At 40.1% G+C, this 20,967-nt stretch overlaps 1 protein-coding gene across 5 annotated transcripts in view; it reads left to right on the top strand.

Annotated features, from left to right (window-relative positions):
• Nucleotides 1–20,967, top strand: part of EXT2 (exostosin glycosyltransferase 2) — a 203,059-nt gene that overhangs the window by 102,742 nt on the left and 79,350 nt on the right. For all 5 annotated transcript variants that reach the window (XM_017858114.1, XM_017858117.1, XM_017858115.1 and 2 more), the window contains 2 exons: nt 10,308–10,497; nt 19,581–19,747. In XM_017858114.1, the coding sequence (XP_017713603.1) occupies nt 10,308–10,497; nt 19,581–19,747 (357 nt within the window). The remainder of the gene's footprint in view (nt 1–10,307; nt 10,498–19,580; nt 19,748–20,967) is intronic.

Below are 20,967 nucleotides of genomic sequence, written 5' to 3'. Positions count from 1 at the left end.
ACTTTAAGAAATTAATGATATACATGGAAGCATTTTGTAAGTGGTGTGGGGCTATAAGAAGTGAAGTGTTGATTATAAGGTTGATAGTATAATGCTTTATCACATGGAAACATAAATTTTAGAATTGGGTGGGACTCTGGAGAGGAAAATTAAAAATACAGGAGGGCATTTTTTGTGCCCAGATAGGTCTTATTATATTTTTTCTCTTGTTTATTCCTTACAACCAAGAGTAGCATTCCTTTAGCACTATTCTTACAGATGAAGGAAGTGAGACATATTGATTTCAAGACCCATCCACTGATCACCTCTTTTTTTACATGAGGAAATGGAGGTCCAAAGAAGTATGTTGATTCATCTAATGCAGAGATTCTCTGCCCATCATTCCACCCATTATACTGCTTTCTTTTCGTATAATTGTTTTCATCTTGCACCCAAATTTGGCCCCCAAGCTAAACAGGGAACACAATAACACATAAGTACAGTGGCAGTGTAAATATAAAAAAGACTTCTGTCTCTGGCTTTCTGATAGGTTAGATATGCTAAGTGACCTTCTTAAGTGAACAACTAAAATACTGAATGAAGTATTATAAAGCAATTTAACCTATTACTGAGCTGGCAGGAAAGTAAGGTATTTACTAATCCCCAAATCAAAGTGAAACTCAGTATCCTGGGAGGTGAATGGGAGCCAAAGTCAGCTTTTGCTATGGAGACTTTTGTAGACCTTGATGATCTGGAGCTTTGACCTGGTGACTCTGTGAAGTAAGGGACAGGGATTAGGATTTAAATCCTGTGGCCCATCCAACTCTCACAAGGACTTCTTGGATGAAGCTAGGGAACTAAAAATTATGTCTTCGATGAAAGAGTAAGGAAGGAGTAAACCTGTCTGTATTGACCCTTGTGATTGAGAACTGCAATCACAAGCCACCTCCAGATGGATTCTTAGTATAGTTATCATCCAAATAAGCCTTAAGAAGGGAATTTAGTTGAAAGTGGCTTTGTATTGATAGGAACCAGCAGAAGCAGACACAAACCCTGTCATAAGGACTGTATTTTCAGTCCAAGTCTCAAATAATTCTTATAAATTAAGTGTCTGAGGACAATTAGCAGCTCACAACCATAAAGCTATAGGCAATATTGTGAGTGAGAACTACCAGAAATAGACATGCAAGGGCTTGCAATTATTAGATTAGATTATTAGAGTCAATGAAATTGTTCAGAATGCAGCCCAAAGAGACAAAGAGATGGAAAATATGAAGGAGTAAGTGAAGTAATATAGAGAACAGAGAGAGAAGGTCCAACATACGCTAAGCTGAGTTCCAGAAGAAGAGGTGGGGAATGGAAAGAAGCCCTACTGAAAGGATCAGAGCTGAGAATTTTCCACAGTTGTTGAATGACATAGGCCACAGATCCAGGAAGACTAACAGACCACAAGCTGGATAAGTAAAAGTACATTTACAGCCTGGTAATCATAATGAGACTGCAGTAAACCAAAGAAAAAGCGAAGATCTTAAAAGCAGCTGTAGGAAAAAGAGAATATCTGTAGACATATTTGGCCTGCTCTTGTGACCCTGAGTTAGTCTCTGGCTCAGTTTCTTCAGATGTCAATCATGGTACTTGTTAGTTCAGTGCCCCCAAATGTGATGCCACCATTTAGAAAACTCACTTATGAGCAAATTGCTGTAAATAGGTTTCAGGAACTTTAAGTTAATAATTAACTATCTTATTTAGTTGAAGCCTTAAGAGAATTTCTAGCCTTTGCTTTTCTCCATTTTTCACGTGTTTGTTTAATGTTTGGTCAGTGAGATTTGGCCTTCAGTGTTATTCTTGTTTTTCAGAACGGTCAGTTATTGTATTAGTCTGTTCTCACATCACTATAGAGAATTACCTGAGACTGGATAATTTGGAAAGAAAAGAGGTTTAATTGGCTCTTGGTTCTGCAGGCTGTGCAGGCTTCTGCTTCTGGGGAAGCCACAGGAAACTTACAATCATGGCGGAAGGCAAAAGGGAAGGTTCGCAAGTCTTACATACCTGAAGCAGGAGGAATAGAGAAGGGAGAGGTACTACACACTTTTAAACAACCAGATCTTGGGAGAATTCACTCACTGTCTTGAGAACAGCAAGGGGGAAACCCACCCCCATCATTCATTTACATCCCACCAGGCCTCTACTCCAACATTGGGGATTACAATTCAATGTGAGATTTGAGTAGGAACACAAATCCAAACCATATCAGTAATTATTTGAGAGTGAAATGAAGTAGACACGATGTATCAGGTAAACTTCAGACTTGTCCCCAAAACTTTTCTCTCTTGAGCTAAGAGATGCTACTTGAAGACATTGTTAGGTCTCAGTAATTCTCTAGTTTTGCAAGTCAGCATGTGCCTGGCTGATAGAGTGCTGTGCTGTGGGTATTTGGGGCTGTAGAGGTTTAATGGTTAAGGCAACGTGGACCACATTACTGATTGCCCCTTTCAAATCTCCCAGTAACCATTAACATAAATATCATCGCACCATTTTGGACAAGGGACACCACCCTTATGCACGTTAGTAATATGATGCTAATGCTTAACTCTTTCATTGCCCTGCTTCCAAGGCCTTGTCCTATATTCATTGATGGGGAGTCTCTTTGAACCTAAAGGAGAAATGAAGGGGTTAACTCCTTTTGGTTTTGCCCTTTGACCACTTCTGGATGAGAGGCATGATGAAATACTTTTCAAAGTCTTCAGTGGAAACACATCATGCATAATTGGAGCAAAAAAGAATAAATCAAAGCTTTTTTCCCCTTTTAGTCTGGTAATTCATAATTGAAACCACATTGAGGTAAGGGTTGATAACTTCAAAACAACTAAGAAAACTGCCCTTTCTATCAAGGTAGGAATAGGTAAGGCTTCTTTCTCATTACTAGGGGCTCAAAAGCTTCTGTATAACAAGCCTGTCTTCTTTTCTTACTTTCTTCTCTGTCTTCTCATTTTTCTGTTTAGGCAAAATATGTTCATTTAAATCAGATATAGGTTGACTCAAATATCTGCTGAATTCTCTTATTTTCACATGAAGTTATACATAGTGACAAAAAATATCTGATATGATGAGGAATAGTAATTAAAATTTGGATCATCCTGTATTGCAGCTTGATTTCTTCAGTGCTACAGTTTGGTTTGGTTTAGGCTTAAAGAGTATTTTAGTTGGTAATGAAATGTGGTTTTCCTTGCTCTTGATTTCACAATCCGAGTAGTCAGCAAGAACATTTCAGAATGGCTAGCAAAGGCCACCCGTTTACCACCTTTCTCTGCTTTCTGTATGGTAACCCTAGAATGGTTTTGGTTAGGCTCATATATAGCTACCATGACCTTTCAACTACAAGAAAGCAAATCAGGATTGCAGGAAGGGCCCAGGCAACCTCCTTTGTTTGGGATTGCCAAGGCACCACTAGTTGCTTGAGTTTGAATCTCTTTCCTAAAGGGGAAACCCCTTTGAACTGGTAGTTGACTTTAAGCTTAGTCTCCCATGGCCTTTCCTTCAAGGCATCCTGAAACCTGAGCCCACACATCCCTCTCACTAGTGTCTGCACACTACTAGTTCTTACACCAGGGCTTTCCAGAATAAAAGAACTTTTCTACAGCTGGCATTGTGACCTGACAGTTCTCGTGGCTGTTAGGGATTACTTTTATGCAATTGCAATTTAACAATGTGAGATTTCTTATTGGCGCTTCTATAGTGAATATTCATTGGAGGAGTGAGAAGTAAACAGTGGGAGGATGGGCAAGAGGTGAGCAAGGCATTTTGGCCAAAGGCCAGCATGTTGTCAGAATAATACACACTTATTCTTTTGGTATCTCCTCCTACCTTTGAGTGAACAGGTTCATCGAGTGCATTTGAAAATTGCATTGATAGCCAAGGTTTTGAAGGCATAGCAGCGATAGATGGGCTTTGCCTCGTCTCCAGCTCTCTGTTGCTGGATGCCTGGTTTTATGCCCTATCTTACCATCATGGAGATTTAATCAGGTAGCAGAGTTAATTGCCAGCATTGTTTGCCTTTTCCCTGGCAGAAACCAGTCTTGAGTAAATTATGGAGGTTTAAATTTGCTTGATTTCCTGCAGAAAGTGGGGTCAAGAGGTCCCAGACTGTAGACACTCTCTTTGGTCAGCCAGCAGGGGGTCAATTCTTAAAGGTATTTCAGAGGTGACTAAATGCCGTTTTTGAAATGTTCCTCCCCAGTAAGCTTTTTTTCTCTGGAGGTTAGTTTGCTGACCTTACCCTAGTGGGGTGGAGTGTCTGTGTGAAGGTATACACCCCAATTAAAGCTGGCTTTCTCCACACTGTCACTGACCTCCAAAGGCAAATAGGATTATGCTTGAGGAAGGGAAAAGCAATTGACACAGAAGCTTAGTTGCAGATGACCGTTTGCTATTTATGACTCTTTAAATAGAGCATAACGGTAGCCATGTCAATTTGTCACTAAAACAATGATCAGGAAAAGAAAGTTTCAAAAGAAACGAAAAGACTAGCTGTGTAACTTTAAAAAAAAATTGTTATTTAAGGCTTTTCACCATAAAGCTCTAACCTGCCATTACCTGAGTTCCTCTCATTTCTGCTCTGACCTTTCTCCTCCCAGCAAGCTGTGAGGTGCCCTGTTGGATGGTTCACTGTCTTGTCGGCAAATCTTTGCACATGCCGCCCAGCTTGCCCCTAGGCTTCTTTGGCCAGCCCTCTCCTGCTGCTTCTTAAAGGCACTGCTCAGACCTCCTCGTCTCCAGGTAGGGAGAGGTGATTGTGTAGATCTCCACGTTTCCACCTACGGAGTACCTTTCATTCTTTGTTTACTACTTGTTAGTTTACATTGTAATTTGTGTTTTTACCGCGCTGTCTTCCCCATTAGGTTATGTGTGTTTTGAGAGGACGGACAAGTGTTCATCTTTGCAGCTTTAACACTATTCCAGGCTTGTAGTGTATGTTCAGGAAATGTTAGCTGAATGAATGAGTACCAGAAATAATGCTAGTGGGAATGACTGCTGAATCACCAATACCAGTGTTTTAGTAGGCAAGAATACAAATTGGGAAGAATGGAAGTATTTTGTTTGCTTTAAACTCTAATTCATAGGGTCCTGTGTTGAGCCCCCTGCTAAATGTTTATGTACATAATCTCGTTTAATCATTACCCTAGGAGGTAGTTACTATCATGATCCCTGTTTTACAGATGAGGAAACTGATACTCAAAGAACTGTACATGTCACAAGACTAGTACATGGCAAGGCCCAGATTAAAGCCCTCTGTTAAATATCCCTATAAAATCCTACACTTCTTCAGAACACAGCACAGTAAGATTCTTGGTAACTATGTATAAAACAAGTTAACTAGGTTGGGAGTCATTTCAAAACTCATAATTTTAGTCATTTGAATGTACATCAGCTATTCATATCTATACATAAGGGAGACAGATAAAACAGGCCTGAGTCATTTGGCTTTAACTTACTCCTTTAAAAAACAAGTTTTGATTGAAAAATTAGGCATTGTTCTAAATAGTAGGTGTTCTGGCTCCTGCCTTCATGGAGCTTTCAGGATAGCCAAAACATAATGAATAGAAAGGAAAAGAGAAAATCGTGGATATTAAAAACAGTGTATTTGGACAGGAAGAAGTAGCGGTAGAGAATCCACGTAAACCAGGACCTTGAAACATGATAAGATAAAGAGAGGGAGAAAGAAGAATTTCATTTGGGATTCTTGTACTGCAATTCATTCGAAATTCTTGTGCTGCAAGAGATCTCAAGACTGCTTAGGCAACCTCCTACCCCCTTTTGAGACACACAGAAAGTGAAGCCCAGAGAAATTACAACTCACACAAGTTCAATTTTGGCTATCATTTATTGAATGCTTCTACATGACAGTACCTTACATATATTACCTCATTTAGGCCAAGTAATACTACCTAGAAAGATGGTAATAGTTGTATGATGATTTTTATAGATAGAGAAACTGAGGTACAAGAGAAGTTAAGTACTTTGCCCAGGCTATGCAGCTGGCAAGTGAAAGAACCTGGATTCCGATTAAGGACTTGTGATTCCAAAACTGACTTCAAACATGCTAACTCAATTTTGAAGCCATTTGCATTAACTCTGGTGGTGTGTTCTACAGTAAATAATCGAGCCTGTATTTGAGTAAATGCATGCTTAGAAGCTTACATACTGCCTCCTGTGTTCATCTCCACTTCTGGATTTTAAGGGAAGGTATCGGCAAGATCCAGTCCTCCTTATGCTCCTTTTCATGCTGTCCGTACCCCCATGCTGCCTTCCCTGCTTCTCCAGTAGTCAAGCCCTGTTTGGGATGCAAGTGTGGAAAAACTGAACATCAAGAAAAGTTACTGTCCACTTCCCAGCCAGCCATTCCTTCCTGTCCTCCCTCCTCTCCTACCAGTTCACTTCCCAAGTGGAGCTGGCGTGTGGGATGAGACCCGATCTGTTGTCTTGCCAGCGACTTTGGCTCCATGTCCCTGGCAGCTCCTTGAAATCAGAGCTGCGATGCCTTTCAGGGATGCCTTAGTTTAAATGCCAAGGCACTCGTTTTGTGAGTCTGTGCTTTGCATCTCTTAGGGAATTTTCCTCTCCTCTTAATGTCATAAAGACATTTAAGTGTGTTGGCATTCTCCCCCCTTCTCCCAAAGAACAGACCTCATTCTGTTAGAGTTTTAATAGTTTTTCCTTCTGTTTTAGTGGTGTATTTATCTTTTTAAATTTATGTGCACACTTTGTGTCAGTGTTATATATTTGGTGTGTTTTTATTCCATAGACTCTCTGAAATCATAGTGTTTGGGGTGGGTTCTTGCTTATTGGCCCAGATTTTATTAACAAGGATCAAAAACTTTTAGGATTTTTGTCTGAGAAAAGAGCTAGAAGTAGCAAACTCTGGAGTTCCCCACACTTGCATTTTCCAAAGTCTATAAAATGGTGATGCATACCCGGTCTGGGTATGTATGTAGGAGGGCATAGGGAAGGGCTGTGAACCATTACCATCTGGTGTTCTGGAATCAGATTGCTTGAGTTGTATCTCACTTCCATCACTTACAGGTTATATAGCCTTGAACATCATTTGCTATTTCTAGTTCTACAGTTTCCTCATCTGTAAAGTGAGAACAGTAGCCATATCTATCTTGGGGGTTGTTGTGAATATCTAATGAGGTAATACATGTAAAGCACAGTGCTTTATGCTTAGTAAGTACTCAGTGGATCTTGACTGTTTCAATATCACACATTAAATCATTTTATACACTTTTTTAAAAGAATCTTTTTGTTTCTTTTCCACTTAAAATGATGTTTTTCAAGCAGGCATTAGTGAGTATTGTGTCAAGAGGGTTAGGTGACTGGGTTGGGGATAGTGATGACACATAGACCATGAACCGTCCCTGGGGATTAATTATGACTTAAATATAGGACTACTTTCTGACTTCAGTTTCCATAAAGGTCAGGAAGAGATAAAGAATAAAATTTGGGGTAGAAAACTCAAAAAGGTTTCTAGAAATACAATGAGTTGCTAAGGTCAAATACTAAAATCCAGGCACCTTCCTAAGACTACAGTTTAATATTAAAGTGTGATATCATGGAAACAGAAGGTCAACATTGAAAAGATGGCCTTTCCTGGCCGGGCGTGGTGGCTCACACCTGTAATTCCAGCACTTTGGGAGGCTGAGGCGGGTGGATCACCTGAGGTCGGGAGTTTGAGACCAGCCTGACCAACATGGAGAAACCCCGTCTCTACTAAAAACACAAAATTAGCCAAGTGTGGTGGTGCATGCCTGTAATCCCAGCTACTTGGGAGGCTGAGACCGGAGAATCTCTTGAATCTGGGAGATGGAGGTTGAGGTGAGCCAAGATTGTGCCATTGCACTCCAGCCTGGGCAACAAGAGTGAAACTCTGTCTCAAAGAAAAAAAAAAAGAAAAAGAAAAGATGGCCTTTCCTATTGTGTCTTGGTTGTGAAATCTAATTATAGCATGTTGTGGACACTTTGGCTTTAATATCCTGATTACATTAGGACCCCAGGAATCGCATTCAGCTTCTTTGAGTTTCCATCCCATGTGTATTCCGTGTGTTTGTGTGCATTTCTCATCCCACACTCTTACATCTGGCAGACAGCCGTTGTCACAAAGGTGGTGATGGGTGTCCATCAGTGATATGGATGAGATTGATAGGGGACCTTGGCAATCCCAGAGTATAAAAGGCTAGGGAAGTATGCAGCAGCTGTAATAGCAGATAGGACATTTTATACTCAGCCACCTTCTGGCAAAGATGGAATTCAGTCCTGGGCTTTTTGCATGATAATGTATGAATATGAGTGTAATTAATGCCACTGAATTACACATTTAACAATTTAACAATGGTTAAAATGGCAAATTTAATATTATATCTATTTTACTACAGTTTTAAAAAGTGAACAATGTAATATACCAAAACCTTTATATGCTTTAAGTGGGTAGATTGTATGGTACATGAATCATATCCTAATAAAGCTGGTAAAAAATATAAGAACATTTAAATAATCTTAATTGTTATCAGTACAAAAATAGTTTTGCTTACATTGCTGTATTAAAAGTACTTAATATTTTAATGATAGCAAAGAGATTGAATTTCTTTCATTACTTTTAAACTTTATTTTAAAACATTTCACACTTAACAGATAAGTTTTGAGAATTGTACATTGAACTCATATGTTCCTCACCTATTTTCACACACTGTGAGCATTTTCTCTTTATTCTCTGTGTTTAGAAATATGCACTGTAATATGGCAGTGGTTTTGTTTTTTTATTTTGTCTTTTAAAAAATTCACTGTGCTACTTCTGTTAATCCTTTGCAATCTGAAAATTCATACCTCTCATATCTTACGTACTGAGAACTTCTTTAATTTCTTTGATAGATTTATTTCTCCCATAGTCTATGTTTTCTTTTCTGGAATCTCCTATTAAATGGATGTTGGACCTCCTAGATTTTCTCATTTTTTTCTGTCCTTATTTTTCATCTCTGCCTTTTTGTTCACCAGTCTGGAATATTTTCTCATCTTTATCTTGCAATCCTGACCCTTTTTCCTCCCACTGGCAGGACCAACCAGGTAGCAATCCTGCCCTTAAAATTTTTTTAAACTATTATATTTTTAATGTCAAAGAGTTGTTTCTGTTCTTTGATAGAGCTTTTAAAATAAAAATAGGAATTTATTCTTGTTTCATGGATGAAGAATCTTATCTCCCAGTGGATACAATTTGTTGTTGATGCGATTTTAATTTCCTTCTGCTGCTTCTATTGTTTCTGTTACTTCTAAGTTCCTTTTTTTCTTTATTTGTTTGGTTTCTGTCATTCATGCTGAAGATGCTCTTGAAATGTCTGTGATTCTAGAATCTGCTCATGATTGAGAGGGAAGCACTGAAAAGCTGATCGGAAGCTCTCTGTGTGAAGGCCAGCTTATTGCCTGGAGGACTTCACTGTAAGATGTTGGGGTGCCAAGCTAGCCACATGGCTGCCAACGCTTTGGGAACTGAAGGGGAAAGAAGGCTGTAGGGCCCATTATTCAGAATGTAGATTTTTAGCCTGTATTTTCCTCTCCTCTCTGCCTGTATTTCCCTGTCTAGAGCTTCAGTTTCCTCGAGGAAACCTCCCTTCTCTAGCTGGGATAAGGGACGAGTCGTTTTCTGGCTGAATAGGATCAAGGGAAAGTTTGTGAATCTGGGCCTCTAACTGCTCCTTACACAGATTTTTAACAGTCTTCCTGTTTTCAACCTTACCGCTCCTCTTACCTCACAAGGTATCTGGTGAGTTTCATTCCTGAGCCCTGTGAATTCCCAGGTTGGCTTGCTTGCCATTGCTGCCTCCCCTCCTGGTAGGTGCCCAGGTCTCCACTCTCACTCCTCCTCTGCTACCCCTTCTCTAGCCCTTTCCGTCTTTCAGAAATATCGTAATAGGCCCATCAGCTGTTGTCTCTTCTCCCGTCTCTTTGTCCTTGCAGATTTATATTCTTTTATATTCATCAACTGCCTTTTTATTGGTTTTGGGGAGAGAGTGGAGATAAATGCATGCTTTAATCTGTCGTGTTTAACTAGAGTTCTTTTCTCAGCTGCAAAAGTTCTCAGCTCCTTTTTCAGTGATATCAGAGCCAAACTTAATTAGTCCATGCAAATTTTGAGGAGGGGAAGACTTTGAGCAGTTGCTTAGCTCTGGGATCGGTCCTGGTAAAAGCCGCCAAGCCTGCCATGTTTGGGTTTGCCGACGATATTGGGTGAGCCATATTGTTACAGCTGCTTTTCTGACCTTTGTTAATCTGTCGTCTTGTAGAAGTGGGGCAGCGTGAGCAATCCACTCTTCCTCCCGCTGATCCCACCACAGTCTCAAGGGTTCACCGCCATAGTCCTCACCTACGACCGAGTAGAGAGCCTCTTCCGGGTCATCACTGAAGTGTCCAAGGTGCCCAGTCTATCCAAACTGCTTGTCGTCTGGAATAATCAGAATAAAAACCCTCCAGAAGGTAAGAAGCCTTAGTGCCTCTCTCAGCTGGATTGATTTTGGATGGCCAAATTATTCACATCCTTTGTTTTAAATAAATTTTCCTGCTTTGTCAATAGCAATGCCATTTCTGAGACAGCATGCCTTCATTTTTCTCAGTCCTCTCATTCTTGTTCTAGGGTGGCCCATTTAACTCCAAGCCCTGGCATCCTCTGTAGCCACAAGTGTTTGAGGGCTTAGGAATCAATAGGATCAAAGGCTATCAGCCTTGGGAAAACAGATCTCAGCTTCCCTCAGCCATCTCAGCTGATTTGTTTACATGAAAACTCAGTTTAAAAGGCATTAGTTTTCTCCTTTCTTATCTCTGCTCTGATGCTGTACTTTCCTCCAAAAAAAAAAAAATAATAATAATAATAATAATAAAATTAAAAAGGATGGCCTCACATCTAATTGGAAAAGTCAGCAGCAAAGCATACCCTGTCCAGACTTCAAGTCAGGTCCTTAAAGAGAGCAATCACTAGAAGTTCCCATTGGTTCTCCCTTAATCACTTTGTTCCTTGCCTTGGCCACCCCTGTAATCTGCTGGCTGGCAGCTAGGGTTAAGGACTATTTGATTCATTGGATTTGTTTTTAATTCGGGACGCACAGAGTATGTTCCACCTGCATTTAGTTTCTCTTTCAGTCTGTGTATTACTGATCCTAATCCCAGGGACTTCAAAGCTCCTGCCATTTATAGCCTATTAAAGCCAGGAAGTTTCTGATGGATTAGAGCAAGGAATGAATGAGTTTGAAGTTAGTAATGTGCACCACTGTCACCGATAAGGTCTAGTTTATTGCCTGACAGTAGTATCTGCACTTTTTATGGCTAGTCTCTTTTATGGATATACTGAAGTCGGGAGAGTCAACCCTGAAAATGGCCAGTAGTAGATCTATAGTCCAGGCTGGAAGAAGACCATATTTCTGGCTCTGTTAGGCAAATCAGAATATGCCTTGAGAAAATTCTTTAGTTTTTCCTTTACTTCATGAGATGTTTGTTCTCTGAGAGAATCATATGCTTTCTTTTTAGATTTAGGGAGCCGCAGTTTGAGTAAATAAAACTGCTATTTTAAATGAAAGTCTTATATCATTCCCTTTTTTAAAAATTAACTTTCTATGCCAAGATTTGTTTTCTCTTTCTCAACACTATAGCATGGCCAGTTTTCTGGGTTTTTGTTTTGTTTGATACTTAATGAGGGAGAAGGAAAGGGGTAAAAGAAAAAGGAAAATGTGGGCATCATTTAAGAAGGGAGGATGAGAATACAGAAAGGAAGGAAAAGAGAGACAATTATAAGGAACTATGTGAAGAAGGAAATTGTTGACTTGGATTTATTCATACCAATTGCCTTTCTCCAGAGTGAAGTGAATTGGATGGTATTGCATTGCTAATTAGTCCCTTCATTTATAAAGGATGAGTTATGTTTGTAGAAGGAAGTCTGGGGCCTGTCATTGGGTCTGGAGTGGCCTATTGTGTCTTGTGGTAGTCACAGGCCTGTATATGCTCCTGCATGCAAAGGCCACCAGCTTTCAGAGAGACTCTCAGCCTGTTCCTGCAGTCCTGCCTGAAAGGCAGAGTTGCAAATTATAGTGCTAAATGCAAAAGAGGCTTCTCCTTATAACTCCTGGTTAGCCACTTTAGGCATAAGGTGAGTTATTTATTGTGAATTTGTGTCACTTCTTTTGGGAAGGTATCATTGCAAACTGTGAGAAAGGATAACTTTTTTTTTCCTTCTTGATCTAAGCCTCTACACTGGCACAACTAAAGGCAGTGTAGCAGGAGCCCAGATTTTGGAGTTGGGTGTTCAGTTTTAATTTTTGGTAAGACCCTGCTAAAATGTAGTGGTTAATTTTATGACCAGGACTTTAGTTTATTTTAAAAGACTTTGACTCTAGGGAGGAAAAAGAGCCCTTAACTGATGAGGCCCTAATTTTGACACGTGTAGTGACTGGACTGGCTTTTTTCTAACAGCGGTTTTTAGGTCAGGGCTCTGGCTCTGGCTATGTGGTTGTTTGGGGAGAACATGAACCATGTTTAATCTTCTGTGGGGTGTTTGTTCAGTTGGTAAATGAGGCTGTCAGCTCTGGTCCGCATGCCAGCAAAGGCATCTGATTTTCACATACAGCATTAGTAACATATATATTATATATATATATATATATAAAAGCAAGTCCAAGTCTTTGAAATATTAGAGGCAAAANCTTTTTTCTAACAGCGGTTTTTAGGTCAGGGCTCTGGCTCTGGCTATGTGGTTGTTTGGGGAGAACATGAACCATGTTTAATCTTCTGTGGGGTGTTTGTTCAGTTGGTAAATGAGGCTGTCAGCTCTGGTCCGCATGCCAGCAAAGGCATCTGATTTTTCACATACAGCATTAGTAACATATATATTATATATATATATATATATAAAAGCAAGTCCAAGTCTTTGAAATATTAGAGGCAAAAGTGATGTTTTTCACTTTCTCTACATTTACTAAAATAAATATTGTGGTTACCATGTCTGCTGCTGGGAGGATTTGTGTAGGCAGAAATCTACCCGCCTTCCTACTTTTTTTTTTTTTTTTTCATTCTCCAACCCAACCAAATACTTTTTTCTTTTGGTTACACTTAAGTCCAAATTTCTGGGTTTTAAGTTTAAGTAAATACTTAGACTAGGCAATTGAAATTTCCAGTGACCTTTCATCACATTGATTTTGAGCTTTGTCAGAAGAAAAGGCAGGCTACTGCCTTTCTTCTTTTAACTGACTTTAGTTTTAAATTTGTATTAATATCAGGAGCCCCCCAGCTTCAGATTGTGATTTGCATAGTCCTAGCAGGCAGGGTGGGGTTGGCTGAGCATGTCAGCAACGCAGAATGGTCAACAGGGGAGTAAAAGCAGCAGCCACCTTCCTTGTGAGCCAAGTTCTAGGACTGCGGAGAGTTGGTTCATGAGACCAGCTGTACACCAGCAACTCAGGCAATTCTGAAGTAGGCTTAAGGTTCGTATGGAGATAATCTGATAATTTGTTTTGTGAATCTGTGGTTGTATTTATGATAGTGATTGGCAGGATGGACTTGGGGTCATCTTCAGTTAACCTGACCATTTTGTAGTACCTTTGCCAAGTTGGAGAAAAATGTCTTTGCTCACATTTCTCTTGGCATCCAACATGGAGAAAACCGTTAATCAATGTACTTAAAAAAAGAAATCCATAACACAAGGAGTTCTTTTTCTCCTTTGAGCTGGACTAAAGCTCATACTGTGAAGTTATCAGGTCACCTAGCTCAGCTGTTTGTTTTTCATAAATTCTGCAATGCATTTGAAAATCTTATTTTTCAGGCTACTTTGTATGAATGGAAGGTGACATTTCTATTTTGTCTGTTATAGGTTCACAGGATGAGACATAAGATACAAGGGCATGCTGTTTCATTTAGAATTTAAAGGAGTAAGGAAAAAAGACCCCATTTAGGCTAAGCAATAGAAGTTAGGCCTGAAGATTTCTAGCTATGACACAGTTTCTGTCTGCATTCTAGGGGTCACCCCCATATCCTTTGTCTAGACCTCTTCATGTTATCAGTAGAGAAGTAAAGTTCATAGGACTTCACAAGAATCCATTTGTGAAGATGATGATGTAACCATATTATATACTTTTTAAATCCTAGGAATAGGAACTGTGCTACATGCTTATTATCTCTAGACCTTAGGACAAGCCTGCAAGGAAGCTATTATTATCCCCGTTTTACAAAAATAAGGAAAATGAAACTCAGATTAGTAATTTGTCAGAAATCAACACAGATCTTTCTAGATCCAAAGCTCACGCCCTTTGCACTAAGCCCCCCCATGTCTATTTAGATTACCATTTAGTTGTAGGAAAATCATCATGCGTTGTCAGTTCTTTGATTTGGGATCATATATAAGAACTAGATCCTTGTCAGGGACTCAGAGAGACAGAAAAGTAAATCTATTTTTTTGAAAAGACTAATGGGAAGGAAAAAAACCTCTTTTCTTTTTCACATATATTTTTCTTTCCTACCTCATGCTCCCTTCTCCTTCTACTGCTCCAGTCCCGATTTTTTTAAAGGTTACCTTTCCAGAATCAAAATTCCATATCAGGATTATCTAAAGGCAGGATATAATTTTAATGCTTGTTCTTTGATTGCTGCCCTCTCATTTCTGGCCTCCACGAAAGGGATACTGTCAGAAGCCTGAGAGAATGCTACTTCTCTTTCATGGAGGCCATTTAATTTGACAAAGGGAAAACACAAAACTGAGAATTCTATTTAGAGTCCTGTCTGGTGGTAGTGATGGTCCACAGATAGCTGATCACTAAAATGGAGACGCCTTTTGCCAAAGCCGACTTTTGGCTACTCAGATCTAACTTGCAACAGGGAAAAGTAACTATATATCTTAAAAAGCCATGATTCAGTCTATATTTCTACCTGCACCCCATATCATCCTCCTGGGTCTTCATTGCTCTCTAAAACCTCCCCTTCAAAGACTTCACAGAGGCAAGTTAGTTCTTTGTGGACATGGTCTCAGGTAATTCTTTGGACATATATAGATGAACAGTGTGGAAAGCTGCCTATGGGTTGAATATGCTATACACATTCCCCAATTGTAAGTCCAGATTCCATCCAGTGTAGAAGTACGTTCATACTTAATCAAAGTAGCTAGCCTAGTTTCCCTGCATAGTGGAAAGAGGAGCTGTTTGTTGTCTTGTGGAATTAACATGACCAAAGTTCCATGTTCTTTTGTTTTATTAGCGTGTGAGAGTTTAGAGGATTCATGTCAGGGATCTTGCTTCTCTCAAAATGGATATGGAAGGCCTGAGCCAGGGGTATACCACTGGATTGTACCAGATCTCAAATGTACCACTTTGACACTGCTACCTAGGGTTCAAAAAAAATGCTCTGGTTCTGTAGGTAGACATAGACTTTCCAGAGACAGCATGGCTAACATTTAGTGACTACCGCCAGTGTGCTGGGCACTGTGTTTCTGAATACTTTCCCATTCATCCTCACAGTCAATCATGTCAAGATGGTGGCGTCGTTATTCCTTCTTCGTAGTTGAAGAAGCAGGCTCAGGGTGTTTAACTTGTTCAAGGTCACATGACAAGTAAGTGGTAGACCTGGGATCTGAAGCTGTTTCCAAAGACTGTGTTTTTTCTGTGATGTTTGCTGCCTCATGGAATCCTAAGGCCATAGAGGCATCTTGTTTAGTTTCCACCTGATATCAAGTAGAAATCTGACCTAAGTTAGTGCGTTTGAAGTAAAAGGGCACATTGTGCTGCTGAACACAACACGTCTTAGAACAGTTTATACCATCAGGAAGTTCTTACCTATTTTAAGTCTAAATCAGTTTCCCTGTAACTTCTCCCCTTCCATTTGTCATGCTTCTAACTCTAGAGGCCATAGAGAACAATTCCCTTTTCATTCGATAGTCTTTCTGATATCCCAATAATATTAGTCAAGGTTCATTTAGGAGACAGAAACCGCATGGTAATTTGAACAGGAAAAATTTAATCTGAAGAATTATTAACTAGTAACAGGATTTGCCTACTAAAGGGTAAAGAGAACTCTAAAGATTATAGAAAATAAACTTGGGAGAGCCCCTTCCCCAGCTAGATCTGAGATTCACACCTTACTAATCACACCCACTGGATTAGTAAAGTTTACTGAAGTGCCACAGGCCAAAGTTGACAAGCAGGAAACCCAATCATGCCCTCATCTACACATGGAATTCAACAGGAATCTGCCCCAGAAGTGTTATTGAACTTGCTGGGAAACTGGCTAGGGCTTTAGTGGAGCTCACCTGGAGCTACCCACAGGGAGAATTTTGGCTGAGTTGCTGGTGGGGCATCCACAGAACTTGCTGGGAAGCTGCCTGGAGGGGTGCTGTTAAATTCACTGGGAAGCCTGTTAGGGTGTGCTAGAACCTGCTGGGAAGCCGCTCCAGGGAAGAGGTGCTGCTTACACTTGCTAGAGACAAGTGTCCCTGCCTGCCTGCCTGCCTGCCTGTCTGCTGGCCAGGCACTACTGGAGCAAGAAGTATAAAAGGCATACCAGAACCAGGAAGAAAGCCACCCCCACGCACTGCACTGGCCCTTCAGTGCCCTGTACTGACACAGTGTGACGCCATGCCAGCTGGCAAAGGAGAGATGATTGCAGGGTCCAGTTCGGCTATCACTAACAGGGCAGTGATGACTACAGTTGAAACTGAGAGGCAATAAAGTAATAAGTGGCACACTTCATTTCTTTAAGCATTCGATAGAAAGCCTGGATACAGATGCCTGCACTGTCTTGGTTATTTCTTCTCAACTATTTTCTGGGCTTGTTGGTACTTCTCTTAACATTGTGGTACCCAAATCTGAACAGAGTCTAACTCTGATTTCTGAGTGTAATCTGGGTACCCTGAACATCCCTGAGTTCCTTTCAGGAGATCCAGGACAAGGAAATTATTTTCGTAATCACACTTAGTCATTCTCTTTCCACTTCTTTTATTCTCTCACAAATGTACAATAGAGTTCTCCAGAATCTACATGTCATGAGTGACATCATTTCCCACAGCTAATGGAATGTGTGCTTGTATATTTTCATGTATTTCATGTTTTAAAATTTCCTCAGTTTTAATTACTAATATAGTAAGTAGTGTGTTTATGTGTGTGTGTGCGCGCGCGTGTACGCACGCGTGTGTGCATATCCTATATAAACAAAATCTCTTTGGGATTTTCAGTAATTTTTAAGAGCATAAAGGGATTCTGAAACCAAAAGTTCTGAAAACCACTGGTCTGGTAGGTAGGGCTATAACCTCCTTCATTTTAGATGTTACGGTACAGGGGTCCCCAACCCGGGGCCATGAACCCGAAGCCATCTATGGCCTGTTAGGAACCCAGCTGCACAGCAGGAGAAGCGGTGGTACCACCTGAACTCCGCCTCCTGTAGGATCAGCGGCAGCATTAGATTCTCACTAGAGCGAGAACACTATTGTGCACTGCTCGTGCAGGGATCTCGGTTGCGCCCCCTTATGAGAATCTAATGCCGGATGATCTGAGGTGGAGTAGTTTCATCCTAAAACCATCCCCGCCCCACCTTCCCCCCTATTCATGGAAAAATTTTCTTCCTCAGAACTGGTCCGTGGTGCCAAAAAGGTTGAGGACCACTGTTACAATGTATTCATGTTTTATAAGGATTTGGGAATGGTAGTTGTATGACAGGGATTTTATTTATCTGATATAGGAAGTAGGGATCAAGCAAGAATAAGAATGATTGCTGGAGAAAGTGATTGAACCTTACTAGTTTTGTTCCAGATCCAGAGAAACATGGGATTCTGAAGCTGCAGGTCCTTTTTGGTCTTTTAATGCTAAACAGACTTAAGTTCAAATACTAGCCTTATTATTTTCTGTGTATCACTGGGCAGGTTAATTAACCTCTCTGAGCCATGAAAATACTACTTTGTAAATAATTCCTGCCTCATAAGGTTGTCAGGAGGATTGAATGACAGTGCATCTGTAAAGCATCTGGCATATATTAGTTGCTTAACGAAGTCCACTTCTCCCTTTCCCTCTGCTTATTCTTGTCCTGAGAAGAGTGGACTTGCTTAAGATCCCATAGATAATGCAGAATTCAGGCCTCCAGTCTTTCAGTCATGTGTTCATGCATTATTCCAAAGATATTTATCGATTATGTGCCAAGAATTAACTATAATTAACTGTTGATATTGATGAAAAGGCAGTGGCCCATAGGGTTATTTCTCTGGTCATGGATTCAGCCCTTTCCCAAACACACTTTTTGGAGCTGACCACTCTCTTTTAGGCTCTGTGCCACAGGTTTATTTTAAGACCATGAATCTCTTCCTTGACTACAAAGCCTCTCACTTGCACAGGCCCCTTCCAAGACCCTGGGAGTGCCTCAACAGTGTGTTCTACAACCAGTTATATTACAACTATGCAGAAGTAAAACATTTTATATGCAATCAGTTAAGACAGCTTTTCCCTACTGACTTTCCCTGTATCATACTTCTCCTTCATTATGGTGACTTTGGAGTGGCCATGAGCGCTTTGGGACTTCAAGACCCACAAAAATGAGATTTTTCTACAATGCCATGATAGACTTTTTGAAAGCAGTATGATACCTAGCCTTCCTATTCTTGTTTGATAAATGTGTAACGAACAAACTGCCCTCTGAGATCTATGGACATGGGTGCTGTACCAAAGAAGTTTGAATTTCATGCTCTGCTAAATGCAACATTTTAAAACAAAGAACCTGTGGTTCAATTACTCCAGTCATTTCATAAAGTAGAATGGGAAAAAAATATAAGGCAAGTTATGGGTTGGTGCTTCTTTAGTATACTAGAAAATCCCACATAATTGGACCTAGAAATTTGATATTTACTTTGTAAATTGGTCATGACGAGAAACCCAACCTAGTGAGTCAGGGGAAGGGGATACAGTGCTGAGTTAAGGAAGCTACACTCATTCAATGAAACATACTTTGATGAGGGGTGGATTTTAGCGGCACTGAAAGCTGTTTGATTGCATGATGGAGGTGGGTACGTCGGGGCAGACATCTTCGGCACATACACTGTATTTCCTAGAACAGCTGCAGGCAAGTTTTCAGCTAGGATATACTTACCTGGAAGTATTTTACAGAGTGTTTACCAGAGGTGGGTAGAGTTCTGATATTAAAGTCTTGATCCTGAGAATGAGGTAATGCAGACTTTATTCCTGTCATTGTGACCTTGGTCGAGTCGTTTGGCTTCTCTGCCTCTCAATTGTGAGTTGAAGCCAGTTTGTTCATTCTAGTTAGGACAGTATTGAGAATTAGTAATGTTACAAGATTTAGAGAGGATAAATATGTATGTATATTGTATGTGTGTATATGTGTTGTATATGTGTGTGTGTATGTACAGTATATGTAGTTTTTATCATAATAAAGATGCATCTGTGAGAATCTCCCCTGGCACAGTTGTACCTTTGGATTTGATGACAGCCATGGATAGAGGTTGATTCTTCTATCTCATTTGTGATGTCATGCTTTTACTACTTTATCTCCTCATAAAATTAAGAGAATAGTAACTACTTTTTCCCTTTTTCCAGATTCTCTCTGGCCCAAAATCCGGGTTCCATTAAAAGTTGTGAGGACTGCTGAAAACAAGTTAAGTAACCGTTTCTTCCCTTATGATGAAATCGAGACGGAAGCTGTTCTGGCCATTGATGATGATATCATTATGCTGACCTCTGACGAGCTGCAATTTGGTTATGAGGTAAGGAGGTTTTACACAGTATGTTTATATGTTTAATATTACTTTCTATGACTGCTTGTCTTTCCTAAAAAAGAGTATTATATTTCCTTCTTAGAAGTCAGAATTCCTAAAATCTGCTAGTAGAGTCCAAAAGGTGTGCATAAGAGTGTGGGTTATGAAGCTGTTCTGTGAAGCACTGGAGAAACCCTATTCCAAAATGGCAACTGTGCCCTCCACTGGTTTTGGGAACTCCCAAGGAGAGTCCCAGGGGACAATTTCAAAAGAGCATCTATAGCATTTAACAAGCACTTAATTGATGTCTCCTTGAATACCACTTCCCTTGACTCAAGCAGCTGCGCACTGCAACAATAAAAACATCAATAAGTGAAGAAGCTGGCGACACTGACAAACAAAGCAGACCCTGTTGATGGCTTTCTTTCTGAGTTTTAAGTGGAGAGGCTGGCTGCCTGTCTTTAGGGAGAAACATTCCCTATCACCGTTTATTCAATGAGGCTGATGGATTAGGCTGGGTTCAAGGGTTAAGTATGGAGACCAGTAAAGGTCTCCCCAGGGGAAAGTGCCAGAGTCGAGGCCTGGTGAAAAGCAATAGGAATTGATGGGCCCTGTCAGGGTGTACGTGAGATGCATGATGACGACAGGCGGAGGCCTGCGGCTGGGGGTAGAGGTGGTATCAGACTTAAGCACGCAGAGTGTTCAAGTCATTTAGCTATAGCTGGCTCAGGGGAAAGGGGAGTGAGGTAACCATTTTCTTTAGTTAACTGAGGATTTGTTGAATTTGGGGTTCTTAAATCATACTTTTTTTTTAAATGAAGCTATTTTTAGTACATGTATTTATTATAGAAATGTATTTTAAACACTTAAATCGAAGGTGGATTTTAAGGGAAAGGAAGAGGAATCCACTGCCCCCGACACTATCACCACCACCAAAAATTAAAAGCTCAAGTTTTCCAAGGTTTTAAAAAAATGTAACTTCATTTGAGTGTAAAAGAAATTGTTATGAAATAGATTGATATATAATGCCCTGGGTGATGTAGTTACTGGCCAATGAAAGGCATGAGAGTAGCTAATAAAACATACATTCATCTTTTGGATTTATTTTATTCGTAGGAGATGACTTTTACAGCATAGTGTCTAGGGTGTTAGATGATATTTAGTATACTATTATTCCCATTTTAAAAACAAATTGCCTACTTGTTTTTCTAGTCAAGTCATGGCAAAAA

The sequence above is a fragment of the Rhinopithecus bieti genome, unplaced genomic scaffold (genome assembly GCF_001698545.2).
Source record: "Rhinopithecus bieti isolate Rb0 unplaced genomic scaffold, ASM169854v2 scaffold_46101, whole genome shotgun sequence".
NCBI lineage: Eukaryota > Metazoa > Chordata > Mammalia > Primates > Cercopithecidae > Rhinopithecus > Rhinopithecus bieti.
This window is presented reverse-complemented; position numbering and strand designations above follow the sequence as displayed.